The sequence below is a fragment of the Hypomesus nipponensis genome, chromosome 28 (genome assembly GCF_054491055.1).
Source record: "Hypomesus nipponensis isolate SF chromosome 28, ASM5449105v1, whole genome shotgun sequence".
Classification (NCBI taxonomy): Eukaryota; Metazoa; Chordata; class Actinopteri; order Osmeriformes; family Osmeridae; genus Hypomesus; species Hypomesus nipponensis.
Window position 1 is genome coordinate 2,331,248 of NC_140388.1, and position 13,403 is coordinate 2,344,650.

A 13,403-nucleotide genomic window follows, 5' to 3' on the forward strand; every position below is an offset into this window, starting at 1 on the left:
TTACAGCTGAAAATCTTAGTTGAACAGAGATATTATGTTTGTTTGAATTGTATTAAGTTGAACTGGATTGTATAACGTTTTGTGTTGGGCTTTTCTCTTTTGAACAGAGATCTTATTGGGACTTTTATTTTTGTTTATATTGTAACTGTATTAAGTTTTGTTTTGGGCTATTCTTAAGACCAAGCACAGTAGGTGGGCGGTCATAATGTATTAGGGTCAAAGGCTTTATGCGAGAGACCAACTTTAAGGGTAAAGTGGTTTTATACAAGTTAGGGATACTTTGACAATGTAAAGGGACAGTTAGGCATTTAACTGACAAGCTTGGCATTTAATGATCAGCGAGGGACACAATCAAATACTAAGGGAAAGACAGACAGGCAGTTTATGAATTAACTCGTCTCTTTTAAGCACAAATTGTGTTTTTTTGTTACTTATGAGGTAACGGAGTTGTGGAGATTATTGTATGCGCGTTCCTAAAGAGTTGGGTCTCTGTAGGCGCGTCCCATGATGGAGTGCCCGGAGGGTGAGGATAGCTTGGCTTGAAAAGGGCCATATTTGTAGTTCACAACCACATGATGTTGTAGTTCTCTGTTTTACAGTGCTACCAGATTGTGCGACTATTCTAAAGTGCTGTGTGATTCTTGTTGCAGTAAATCATAAAAGTTGGTGACATAGCCTACAGTTATGAGATTTGTTACAGATACTTTGTATTCAGATACATTGTAATTCAGTATGGGTAATCTAGCTTCCAGTATGGGAGCGATAGAGACGTTGTTAGTCCAGCCCGATATATGTGTGATTTACATGGAATTCAAGCAGTTTCAAGTATTGAGAGATTGCATGCGTGGATTAATCATGACTCGAGACATTGTTTTCCGCTGGAGGAAACGTTTGATGTAAATATATTGGAGTTTAAAAGGCCATTCTGAAAGACAAGGAAACAAGTCGGACGTGTAAACAATATTAAAGCTGGCAAATGTTGATATGGTTAACTGAATCTAAGAGACAATGTGGCATTTTCTTGAGAAAGTAAGGTCAGATCAAGCTAAAACTGATTCTGATAGAATGCTAGTCTATTCAGACAGAGACGAGATGAACAGAAAAGTCATTATTAAAAGATGATCAGACTGAACAAAGTCATAGAGTGAGGGAACTCAAGACATTGCTTGAACATGTTAGCATGAAGTTGCTTGAACAGACAAACAGGGCCAAAACTAATTGTGAGAAGTCAGTAGTTGTGAAACAGGCTGAAGGTAGTTTAATTCTCAAGTGAAACAAGAGAGTCTGCCTAAGATTTGTAGCCTATTTACCGACAATGAAGATGATGCTGTTGCTATAGCTGTGGCTATACAGAGGAGAGCCAGAGACAGGGAAAATGCATTATTAGGGGAAGCAGCGGGTCAGGTACAGCCAGAACAGTACTTACAAGAGAAGGTCGAGGTTCATATCATAACAAATATGATTGGTGAGGTTATTCAGGAAGGCCTGTAACTATCAATTGAACCCCCAGGTATCAATGAACCCTATGGTTCATCCAGGCCCTGATGTATGACAGCTTCTGTACCTTTATCGCCCATGGTCAGTGACTGAGCTGAGGGAGCTAGGAAAGGGATTTCCTGACATGAGAGGACTCAGCAACATTTTCTAAGAGATTTAAAAATAGCTATCAATGCTAACATACCTACTTTTATTGATTTGAATCAAGGGTTATAGGGTGAACTCCAGCCTGGTATGTTGAGAAAACATAAAGCATACATTTCTGTTGGTGTTTAATGGTAGTAATACTGGAGGAGTGTTGCTTGACTGGAGCAAAGTGTATGATCGCAAACAGAGAAAATATGAGGATCCTAAAGATTATCTGGAAAGACTTACTAGAATGTAAAAAAAAAAAACTTTCTGATATTACAGCAGCTGCTTCCCCGTGCCACTTTGTCAAGTGTTCATATGTGGATTGTTTCCTGAACTCCAGGTAGAAGTTAAGAAACAGGTTCTACATTGGGAGAACAAAAACTGTTGATATGGTTATGGATTATGTCAAACATAATTGTACATTGATGCAGGAGAATGCAGGAAAGAAAGTTGAGAAATTAATGACATTGCAAATGAATTTCTTACGGAAAGAAAATAATATGTTTAAAAAAAAATAGGGTTGAAGTCCCTGAAGTTAGAGTCCTCTAAAAAATAGGGTTAGAGTCCCTGAGGTTAGAGTCCTCTAAAAAATAGGGTTAGAGTCCCTGAGGTTAGAGTCCTCAAAAAAATAGGGTTAGAGGCCCTGAGGTTAGAGTCCTCTAAAAAATAGGGTTAGAGGCCCTGAGGTTAGAATCCTCTAATGCAGGGGTTTTCAAAGTGTAAGACAGTGAGCCTCCCTTGAGAGAACATCAAGTCACCGGGGCCTCCCCCATTTTAACAAGGTAATATAATTATTTTTATAGGGTATTTCACACTGTTCTTTAAGGTCTCCAAATAGGGTATGTAACATTGGTTGGGCTGAAAATGTCCCGGCTGCTGTTCTATGCGCCCTAATGCACCCTGTGAAATTGAATAAAACGAGAGGGTTTCTTCTTTCCATGGTACGCTCATGAATATATAGATGAGCTGCGCGCTGATTGGTTGGTTTACAACGAGTGAAGCTGCGGATCAAAGCGCAACATGGCCAACAGTAGGCCTACTCACTGAAACATCGAAGGTGGAGACTTGAAATAAAAACGTATAAATAAACCTATTGTGTCTGCACAACACTGTTTTCAACAGACTGACTAGACATTATTTGAAATGATAACGTTAGTTGTTTCCACTTCTGTTGTCGAGCAAACGGGATCAACATAGGCAGTGCCCACCACGCGCATTATGCGTAGGGCACAAAGTGCTGAGGGGGCACCAAAAATAGCCTAATGAAAAATCATCATAGTCATAATAATTATAAAATGCCTACATATATTATTTTAGTATAGAAACATTAAGCTCTTTTTAGGCATGTATATCACAAAACAGCCAGAACAAGAGATATATTTAATTGCTCAAGAAAGTGACGAGGGTGCCCCCCCCAAAAAAACACTCAACTTCCCACGCTCCCCGTGGGTGCTCTTCCAGTGGTCATCAGTGGTCTGTTGGATTGCGCCTGACGAGGTTTGACAGTAGGCAAAAAGTCAACTATTTGGAAAATGGCCTCGAAAAGACAGCAGGAGTAAGGAGCAGAGAAAAGACAAAATAAACTGTGAGATGATGCCCATGCATCACTTGCAGGTAAGTCCGTTTAATCCTTCTTAAATACGGGAACTGTGCTGCTAATGTAATGCTACACTTCGAACTAGCTGACGTTATTGCTAATGTTAGCAAACTCAAATAGGCCTGTTATAACTGAGTGAATGAGATTTTACTCCTAAACATTATATATGCATTTTACAAGTAACTGACGCCAGCTAGCTGTTACTTTACGTTATATTAGGCTTTTATATAAGACATATCAAATAGTTTATAAATAGCCCCTAAGAAATAAAGATGGAGAGCACCTTGGCTGCATGCTTTTAGTTTTGAATGTTTATAATTGTTTTCGGTATAAGATTCTTTGTTTGAATTTTTTGTCTCTTTCTATACTGATCCTTTTTCTTCGTATTTCTAAATTAATGCAGGGTCATATTGTGAGATATTTAGGCTACAAGGAAGAGCACGTGGCCAAGGTAAATACAGTATAGCAACCAAACTATCGTGATTAGATATGGATATTAATTTCATTAATAATAAGAACACTGTGTTAAAAAAAAATAGTTGCAAAGGGTTTGAAAAAGTTTATTTTGAACACAAGTCCTAATACATTTAGCCTACATTTAGTCATTTAGGAGCCACTACTCTCTTAAGCTCAGATTCTCTTTATACGATCTCTCATTTTAATACAAATCAATAGGCTAATATGATTGATAATTAATTAGCCTACACGTCTATGCTACTTGTGCATGTTTCTGAAGTAAAAAAAAAAAACGAACAAAAAGAACATTTATCTCATATCTATCACTTTAACGGAGAACATGTTAATGTTCCACCTCTAGGCTGGCTCTCTCTACCTAGGATAGGCTAATGGGAGCAGTGAGTCTGCGTCTTCGCTGCACACAGCCGGTGGATGCGGGGCTGTAGTGACGAAAGGAACAAGCGCATGTCGCCCTCGACCTGCAGCCTCGACCGGTACTTGGTTTTGATCATGGTCAAGGCAGAAAACCCGCACTCACACAAGTAAGTGGACGTGAATGGGATAAGTACTTGCATAGCCTTTATGGAAAGTGACGGGAACTCTGTCTCCACAGACAGCCAAAAGTGTGCAAGCGACACTTCACGGATCTTCTGTTGCAACTCCATGTTAGAGCTCAGGTCAAGTAGGGCCTCCTCCTCTTGGATGCTTAATCTATCACAGAGCTCTGCTGGGAAGATGAATGGATTTCTAACCCATTGATTCCCCTTGGTGTCCTCTCCAAAATATTCCCGAAACTGCTCGCGCAACCCCTTCAAATGCACAGTGGCAACCTGCTGCACAGAGGCAACGGCCAGTCCTGCCTTCTCCAAAACGTACGCCAAGGTTGGAAACACTTCCACTGAGCCCTGTTCCACGCGAGCACACCACAGGTCCAGCTTTTTCCTGAATGCAGAGACTTTATCATGTACCAAAAAGACATGGCACTCCTTTCCCTGCAGAGAAGTGTTGAGCACATTTATCTTTTCAAAGATATCCGACAAATAGGCCAACCTTGCCACCCAGTTCATGTCCTCCATGTGTTTCACCAATGGAGAGTTGATTTCGGTGAGAAATAGGAGGACTTCCTCACGCAAGTCACACAGGCGGGTGAGGACCTTGCCCCGGGACAACCAGCGGACTTCAGAGTGCAGGAGTAGTTGGCGAAAGTGTGCGCCCATCTCATCGCAAAGGATGGAAAACAGACGCGCATTCAGGGCGCGGGATTTGATCACGTTGACTATTTTGACTGCCTCACCCAGGACCGCACGCAGCTCCTTGGGCATCTTCTTGGCCGCTAAGGCCTGTCGATGGATGATGCAGTGACTCCAAACAGCAGCGGGAGCAACATCTTGCACCCGTTTCACCAGATCACTGTGGCTACCCGTCATTGCCCTTGCCTCGCTACATATACCACAGCACCGCTTCCAATCAATGGTGTTATTCTCAATGAAATCATTCAAGGCCTTGAATAATTCTTCTGCCGTGGTGTGAGCTGTCAGAGAATGACAAAACAGAAACTCCTCCTGGACGTTGAGCTCTCTGATGTAGCGCACGTAAGTCATCAACTGTGCACAGTTAGCAACATCGGTGGACTCGTCAATTTGAATGGAGAAGTAAGGACTCTCACGAATACCGTCCAGCACCTGCTCCTTCACATCCAATGCCATGTCAGAGATACGGCGCTGGACAGTGTTGTCAGACAAGAAGACATTCAATTTGGCCGCAGCAGCTTCTCCCATCATCACCGAGCACATATCCTTTGCAGCAGGTAGGAGTAAGGTTTCGCCGATGCTGTGGGGCTTACCCGCCTTTGCAATACGTAATGCTACCAGATATGATGCCTCAGTTGCCTTGCTATTGGTGGTGCTGAATGTTTCGACTGTCTTCTTCTGTTTGTTCAGTTCCTTCAACCTATTTGAAAAAAACTCCAGCGGCTTTAACACCAAACCTTTGTACTTCGTTTCCAGATGCCTGCGGAGTTTGCAGGGTCTCATGCTATCATTAGCCAGAACCTCTTTGCAAACCACACATTGTGGTTTTTGAATATCGGCTGGCCCTATCCAAGAAAATCCCAACTTTAAATATTCCTCATCATATTTCCTGCGCTTTCTGCTGGGTTCAGACATTTTTTTATCTGTAAAGTTGTTGTCACTGCTAGCTAAAAATGTTTCGTGTCAAGTATATGTCAGGACTGAGAGATTGATTAAATGACATTAAAATATGTATATATATTTGTGTATTCTATTCCATACATCTACAAAATGATTATTTTCCAGAAAGCTATTTTTTTTTATTTTATATAATTTTAAAAATATATATTTGCCGCCTCCCCTGAAACGCATTGGCGCGCCTCCCCTGAAACTCTCTAGCGCCCCCTAGGGGAGGCGCGCCTCACACTTTGAAAACCCCTGCTCTAAAGTAAAGAAAAAATAGGTTGAAATCCTTGAGGTTAGAGTTCTATTTCTTTCAACTATGGGGTGTCGAATAAATCAGTTCGAAAGAAATTTGTTGTGCAAACTATACCGAAATGATATGCACTACTGATGTTTCTTGTCTATTCCTTAGGATAAAGAACACTTGGCCTAGCAATTCCATACACATCCCCCAGCAGTGGAATGCAGAGATTTTAGCGACCGCAGATGTGGCCTTGCTAGAAGCTGGGCCTGAGCTCCTGTGGTCCACACAAGCTAATCATATTGTTATCATTGTTTGTAGTACGACTCTTGAGAACCGGACCTCAGTATGCTAGTGATAGAGAAGAAGGGAAAGGTATTGTCCCAGTTATTGATGCTTTGTTGAAACAAGGAGTCATAGGTAGACTTAGGTCAATTTGATCCCTTAAGGCTAATCAAATACTTGGAAGTTTATTATGGGTTTATAAGATGGTAATGCCTGTGTTATCCATCCTGTTGTGCCTAACTCTGTTACGATACTTAGCAAGTAACCCTGTTACTTTCTAGCTCTGTAAATGACTATTGGTTGCTTTTCTTCTTTGTTCCCATTGCAGAAGAGAGCCAGTAACTGTTTGCATTCACGTTTCGCCAGGTCTACTATACATTTCAGTTGTACCGCAGGAGTACACTGAATCACCTACGTTGTTTAGTCAAGCATTACGAGAGGAGCTCCAGGATGTCACCTTAGCAGCCGGCTCTACTCTGGTGCAGTATATTTATGACCTTTTTTGATATGTTCTAAGAATCTTGCCTCCTGCCAACAGGACACTATTGATGTGCTACAGGCACTGGTTGAGAAGGGCCACAAGGCCTCAAAGGCAAAACTGCAGTTATGGTCTTAGGAGGTCAAGTATCTGGGCCATACACTCAAAGGTACAGAGCGTCTATTGACGCCTGATAGAGTGGAGGCCATCCGATGGATACCGAAGCCTAGAACACCAAAACAACTCTAGGTTCAGTCGGGTATTGTCGTTAGTAGATCCCTGATTATGCTGTGTTGGCTAGACCTCTCCTTGATAAAAGGAAGGAGACTGATACTCATTTGTTGTGGAAAACTGAAGCTGATAAATCATTTGTATCTCTTAAGCAGGCCTTGGCCAAAGCGCTAGCTCTCGGTCTGCCAGAATACACCAGGGTGTACTGACCCTGCAGCATGGTAATCTTAAGAGGCCTATCGCCTATGTGAGTTTCTTCTTTAAATACTGTGGCAGCAGGTTTCCCCCCGTGCTTACGAGCAGTCTGTGCTGCGGCAACATGTGTGGAAGCAACTTCAGATATAGTGCTGGGGTCGCCCTTGGCAGTGATGGTTCCTCATGCAGTAAGTGTTTTTCTGTTACGCACCAAAACTCAACACCTGTCAGCCACTAGAGCTACAAAGTATGAACTGTAATTCTTGACTCAAAGTAACATTACATTCCATAGATGCCCCACATTGAATCCAGTTTCATTGTTGCCCACCCCTGATGATGGTGAACCACATGACTGTGAGATGGTTGTCGATAAAGTGCTAACACCCAGACCTGATATGTTGTGACAAACTTAGGGATAATGCTGAACTTGTGTTGTACGTAGATGGATCTTCGTCCTGAGCATGGGATGGCTCTCTAAACTCCGGATAAGCGGTCTGCACGGACAGTGAGACATTCAAATCTGGTAAACTGTCTGCACAGCAGGAAGAGTTTTGCTTTGACAAGGGCATGTTGTTTGTCAGAGAAGGCAAGGTCGTAAATATTCACACTGACTCGAGGTATGGATTTAGAGTTACTCACAATTTTGGTGCCATATGGCCAGAAAGAGGTTTAATCAACTCCTTAGGTGGAGCAATTAAGAATGGAAAGATGATTTCATAATTTAATGCTATTACCGAGAAAGCCAACTATTGTTAAGTGTGAAGCTCATACTAACAATAGCAGAAAACATGTTTCAAGAGGAAATACTAGAGCTGATGTTGCAGCAAAGGCTGCGGCCCTCTGATGTGTCCCAGGTCTGTATTTGTTTTTTTGTGTCTCAGCAACCAGAAACGCGCATTCCCTCTCTTCATGTTGTGGTGGACCTTCAAGTCGCTGCTGATAACACTGAGAGGGATGGTTGGTTATCTGTTGGCTGTGTGAAAGATTCCACGTGCATTGTTCCCTTGGTTGGCTCGCATGGCGCACGGATGTGCCCATACGAGCAAGGGGGGTATGGTCTCAATAGTAAATACAGATTGGTTTTGCACCTGTTTTTTTTTCCACAAAGGCTGAGCAACATTGTGCTCAGTGTCATACTTACCAGCAGCAAAACCCCAGAAAGGGACCAAAGAGAAGACACCCAGCCCACCCACCACCAAGTGGTCCTTTTATTAATTTACAAATTGATTTTATGCAGATGAGCAAGTGTTGTAATTTTGAGTGTGTACTTGTAATTGTTGTCATGTTCTCTAAATGGGTAGAAGCCTACCCATGTCGGAAAGTTGATGCTACCACGGTAGCCAAGATTTTATTATAAGAGATGTGATCTGTAGATAAGGGATCCTCACAAGACTGTCCAGTGATAGAGGTTCACATTTCACAAGTCAAAACAATTTTTTTTCAGGAACTTTGATAAGCGCTCCAGATCAACCATCATTTCCACTGTCCCTACCACCCACAGTCAGTGGGGGCAGTGGAGAGGCAACATGGAACTTTGAAAAGAAAAAAAAACTAGCCAAGATATGTGGAGACAGGCCTGAAGTGGCCTGTTGCACTTCCACTAGCTCTTATGGCCATGAGGTCCACTCCCCAGAGGAGAAATGTACTTTCCCCACACAAGGTAGTTGAAGGGAGACCAATGAGATTGCCTGTCTCTCCCACTATCATTGACACAGATGGATATCCATCAAATGGATGATACAATGTTAAACTTTTGTTACGCCCTAACTAGAGCAGCCAGGGTTGTGCATTCACAGGTGAAAAGCTGCCCTGCCTGGGGAGCCATGTCATCCCTATCAACCGGGAGACTACGTGCACATGAAAGTGCACAAATGGAGGACTGCCTCTCACCGAGATGGAGCTGTCCATAGCTGTTTATCTTGGTGACTCACACAGCTGTGAAAGTGGAGGGTCGTCCAACATGGAGCCATGCGACACACTGCGAAACAGCCCCGCCACCGAACAACACGGTGGAGGGTTCCAACGGAGAGTCAGGGGCCGGTGGAGGAGCTGGTGCACCTCCAAATGGTGCCTGCTCCAACTTGTCATTGGCCTCATCCCCACTGGGTTACTCTTCCAGGAGTACACCAAGGGGGGTGGAGACCCGTTTGCAGCAGCTGATCTGGGAGCAGGTTCCAGTCCAGCGGACCGATTTGAGCCAGAACCAGGACCCTGCCATCCAGAACTCCAATCCAGGGGTGCTGAGAAGGAGGTCCCAAAGAACACCCACCCGGAGGTGTTGAAGACGTCGAAAGGTGAGTCACATGTGGAGAAAGCCAGAGAGGGGCTGCTGTTGCTACCATGCCTCTCTCCCCCATATGTGATTCATGAAGCAGATGACAGCACCCAGACGGGAAACCAGAGAGAGGAGCCAGGAGAGGGGAAGACACTTTCAGTCTTCCTCCGGCCTCTACATGAAGCAGATGACAGAACCCAGAACGGGGATGAGAAGATACTGAGGCAGAGGCCCTCGGTTGTTTCAAGGAAACCGAGGCCGCTGCCTGAGCTACGATGCAAGATGAGATCCAGACATACTGACGCACACACCTGACAGACTTTTACTGATACTGGACGCACGAGTCCACAGACATCGCATACATGAGCCACACCGAGAGTCACTATTGCACGCTCCCAATTATACTGATGTGACATTGCGATTCATCATAAAGCACACATGAAGAACAATCTGTACAACAACACCTTACCGTGGACGAAAAAAATGACTAGACCAGTATTAGAGGGGACAGACCTTGCAGAGTTTGTGGTTAGAGTCCCAAGCACCCTGGAAGTTATCCAGGGATATCTGTCCCTCTGTCAATGGCTGATATGTGTAAGGTTAAGAAGTGGTTTTGTGTAAGGTTGGATGTAACAAATGTGACTGTTCTTTGGAACGAATCAGTCATCTCTTGAATATTCCCCATCTGCATGGTTATGGTGTATGGCAGAGTGGTACAGTGAGAGTGTTGGGGAATAATACATGTAAGGATACGGTTTCTATGTATGCTCACCCTCTACTGGATGATTTGAAAGTTCCATTGTATCTGATTTCAATGTTACTTGTCTTGTATACCATTTGGATGGGTGACATTAATTCCTGATGTTGCTGACTATGCTATTCATACACCTTTAGCATACTACAGAAGATGTAGTATATGGTTGATTGAATGTTCAAATAATTATGGGAAGTTAGTTGAAAAAAATACATTTAACCACACTGTGTTTAGGTATGCTAACAGCCTGTTGCATGATTGCCTGTTGCAGATGGACCTGTAAGTACTGTATAAGGACATCACCATGTTAGCTTCCTCATGTAGTTAACAAGGGCACCATGTGGGGATGTGGTAAGAGTGCTTATTATTTCCTGCGGCCGACTGGTCAGGAACGGGTTACCTTGGGTTTATTGTAGGAGCCCTCAGACCTATAGATGGGTTGCCCCTGCAACCCTTGCTCAAACATTGGTGGCACCGCCACAAAAGAAGTATTATTAAAGCAGATGCTAAGAATCTGGGATCACATCACGGGGATTCAATAGTACCTCAGTCACTTGTCATGTTTTCAGCTGCTATTTTCCCTGTGTATGGTGTTATCACTGCCTTTACAGATATTAGGAGCTTAGCACTAGGGTTGGAGTCTATTGGTAATGAGACAGCCAACGCCTTAACTGCGGTTGCTTCTGAGATGAAGGCCATGAGGCAGGTAGTGCTACAGAACCCTATGGCATTGGATTATCTGTTGTCAGCTCTGTGATAGGTCATGACTGATGTACTTTTATCCCAGATGAATCTGCTAATATCACAAATATGCTCACATTAAAGAGATCATTTCAGCTTTGGGGGAACTTGAAGCTTGGAATTGTGCTGACTGACCTCCTCGGGTGGGGTTTCTTTTTCGACTATATTTCAAATGGGAATCACTGGATTGGGCGAGTTAATCGTTGTTGTGCTGATTGTGGTTTGTGCTTGGAAGATGTGTACTTTCTGCTGTGTACAGTGCTGTGCAGTAGGCTCTCGGAGGCATGCCAGTAAAATTATGGTAGCCCAAATCAAGCCACAGAAAAAAAAGCAAGCAAAACTGATGATTACTGTATTGCCCTGAGAATGATGGACTTGTCTGATATGTAATCTCAAGTACCACGTGACTACTTTGCCAATGTAATAAAGATGGCCATTTGCCTCCTTCTATTTTTCAATTGATATACAATATTGTATGCAATCTGAAGAGATCTGTCTTTAACCACAGATCAGTTTACAATAATTAAAGATAATGGTTACTTTATTGCTTGTATACTGTTTGAAATGCTCTGAATTTACATGTAATGAACAATGTTTGGTCTATACCCTGCTGTGTTGAGCTCACGAGAGCACGACCCTTGGTTATGTCCAGGAGAGAAATATGCTTATGTTTCTAGAATCGTTTATAAACTGTCATTATGCTGTTTGCTTATGAAGTGAATAGCTGTAAGCTGGTTCTTTTGTAAGGTCCTAGGAAATGCCTGTGTTACTAGGATGAATCAGAGGTTACAATATCACCAAAGTGTATAATGCCATGCAACTTTGAACAAGGAAAATAGAAGGAGGGTTAAGGTCATTTCTGGGAGCCCTATCTAGAGAACTAAACAAAAGCTATTCAATTCATTGACTTTGTACTTTTTCACCTGATTGGGTACTACCTAATACTTCTTCAAATCCTATAATCATGTATGCTGTAATGAGTAGTAACAGATACTGTATTGTTTGATTGTTAAGGTATTGGGGTATAGGGAGTCAGATGGCTGAGCGGTGAGGGAACCGGGCTAGTAATCTGAAGGTTGCTAGCTCGATTCCCGGCTGTGCCAAATGACGTTGTGTCCTTAGGCAAGGCACTTCACCCTACTTGCCTCGGGGGGAATGTCCCTGTACCTACTGTAAGTCGCTCTGGATAAGAGCGTCTGCTAAATGACTAAAATGTAAAATGTAAAATGTAATGTATTGAAATGTTATGAAACTTGTGAAATGTAAGGCACTACAGCAGGTCCCAGGTAAACAGTTGATGAATGATTGTTGTGTTGACGTTAAACATCAAAAGAAAGTGGAAGAAATTTAGATTTCCTGTGTGCTTACATTATTCACTAATCAAGAGAACTAGTCATTGGATACTAGTTAGTATGTTCTCATGTAAGCTTGCTATTAATAAGAGTAGATTGTGTCTATGTGTCAGGGTTAATAGATGTTTGAGATCAGGAGAAAGTACTGGCTAAATGGTCCTTGTCATGACTACAAGGAGAGCTCCAACTATGTGTTGGGAGCTGTGAATCTCTTTCTCTGAGACTGTTGTAATGTCATTTCTGCCTGACTGTTACTATCTATGTTTACATTCTTGTGCCCTATAAAAGATGGTCCTCTGTCCTTCAGAGCGGAGAGAGACTTGATTGAGACCTAAGCCTGGTGTTGTGTTGTCATTTATTGTCAGAGGTCTGGTTTTCTCTCCCAATCTGCAGATTAATAAATACTTATTAAAATCCAGAACTCAACTGAACTTAGTCACTCCGTTTATGAAGAGACGGACAAAACACTTTCTTCATCACTCCCCTTACTTGCAAACAAGACCCTGAGGTACTTGAACTCCTTCAATCCGGAAGCACTCAATCGGTTTCCTGAGAATCATGGCCTCAGATTTAGATTAACCTTATCCGAGCCGCTTCACACTCAACTGCGAAATGATCCAGTGAGTGCTGAAGGTCACGGGCCGATGATGACAGGAAGACCACATCATCCGCAAAAGTAGCGATGGAATCCCCAGCCCACCGAACTGCAACCCTTCCCCACCCCAACTACGGCTCAATATCCTGTCCAGAAAATATCACAAACAGGATTGGTGACAAAGCACAGCCCTTGCGTAGGTCAACCCCCACACGAAACAAATTCAACTTTGTGCCGAGGACCTGGACACAACAGGGATGTACAGGGATTAAATCGCCCAAGAAGAGCAAAAATCCCCGGGCTTTGCCACTGTGGAGTTGTTTGACTACCTCAGTGACTACCTCAGAGGCTGCATTTCTCCACCGCGGCTTCAGCAATGGAG

The 13,403-nt window shown here is 43.0% G+C and overlaps 2 protein-coding genes across 2 annotated transcripts; one reads left to right on the plus strand and one right to left on the minus strand.

Moving 5' to 3' along the window:
- Window positions 1-4,068: 4,068 nt before the first annotated feature.
- Window positions 4,069-5,004, minus strand: LOC146219474 (zinc finger BED domain-containing protein 5-like). The gene has a single exon (XM_084695273.1). The coding sequence runs from the start codon at window positions 5,002-5,004 to the stop codon at window positions 4,069-4,071; it is 936 nt and encodes a 311-aa protein (XP_084551399.1).
- Window positions 5,005-9,134: 4,130 nt separating this feature from the next.
- Window positions 9,135-12,752, plus strand: LOC146219475 (uncharacterized). The gene has a single exon (XM_084694928.1). The coding sequence runs from the start codon at window positions 9,199-9,201 to the stop codon at window positions 9,892-9,894; it is 696 nt and encodes a 231-aa protein (XP_084551054.1). The 5' UTR covers window positions 9,135-9,198; the 3' UTR covers window positions 9,895-12,752.
- Window positions 12,753-13,403: the final 651 nt, after the last annotated feature.

Coding starts and splice junctions, on each gene's coding strand:
- LOC146219475 (XM_084694928.1), top strand. CDS start 9,199: ATGGAGCTGTCCATAGCTGTTTATCTTGGTGACTCACACAGCTGTGAA.
- LOC146219474 (XM_084695273.1), bottom strand. CDS start 5,004: ATGCCCAAGGAGCTGCGTGCGGTCCTGGGTGAGGCAGTCAAAATAGTC.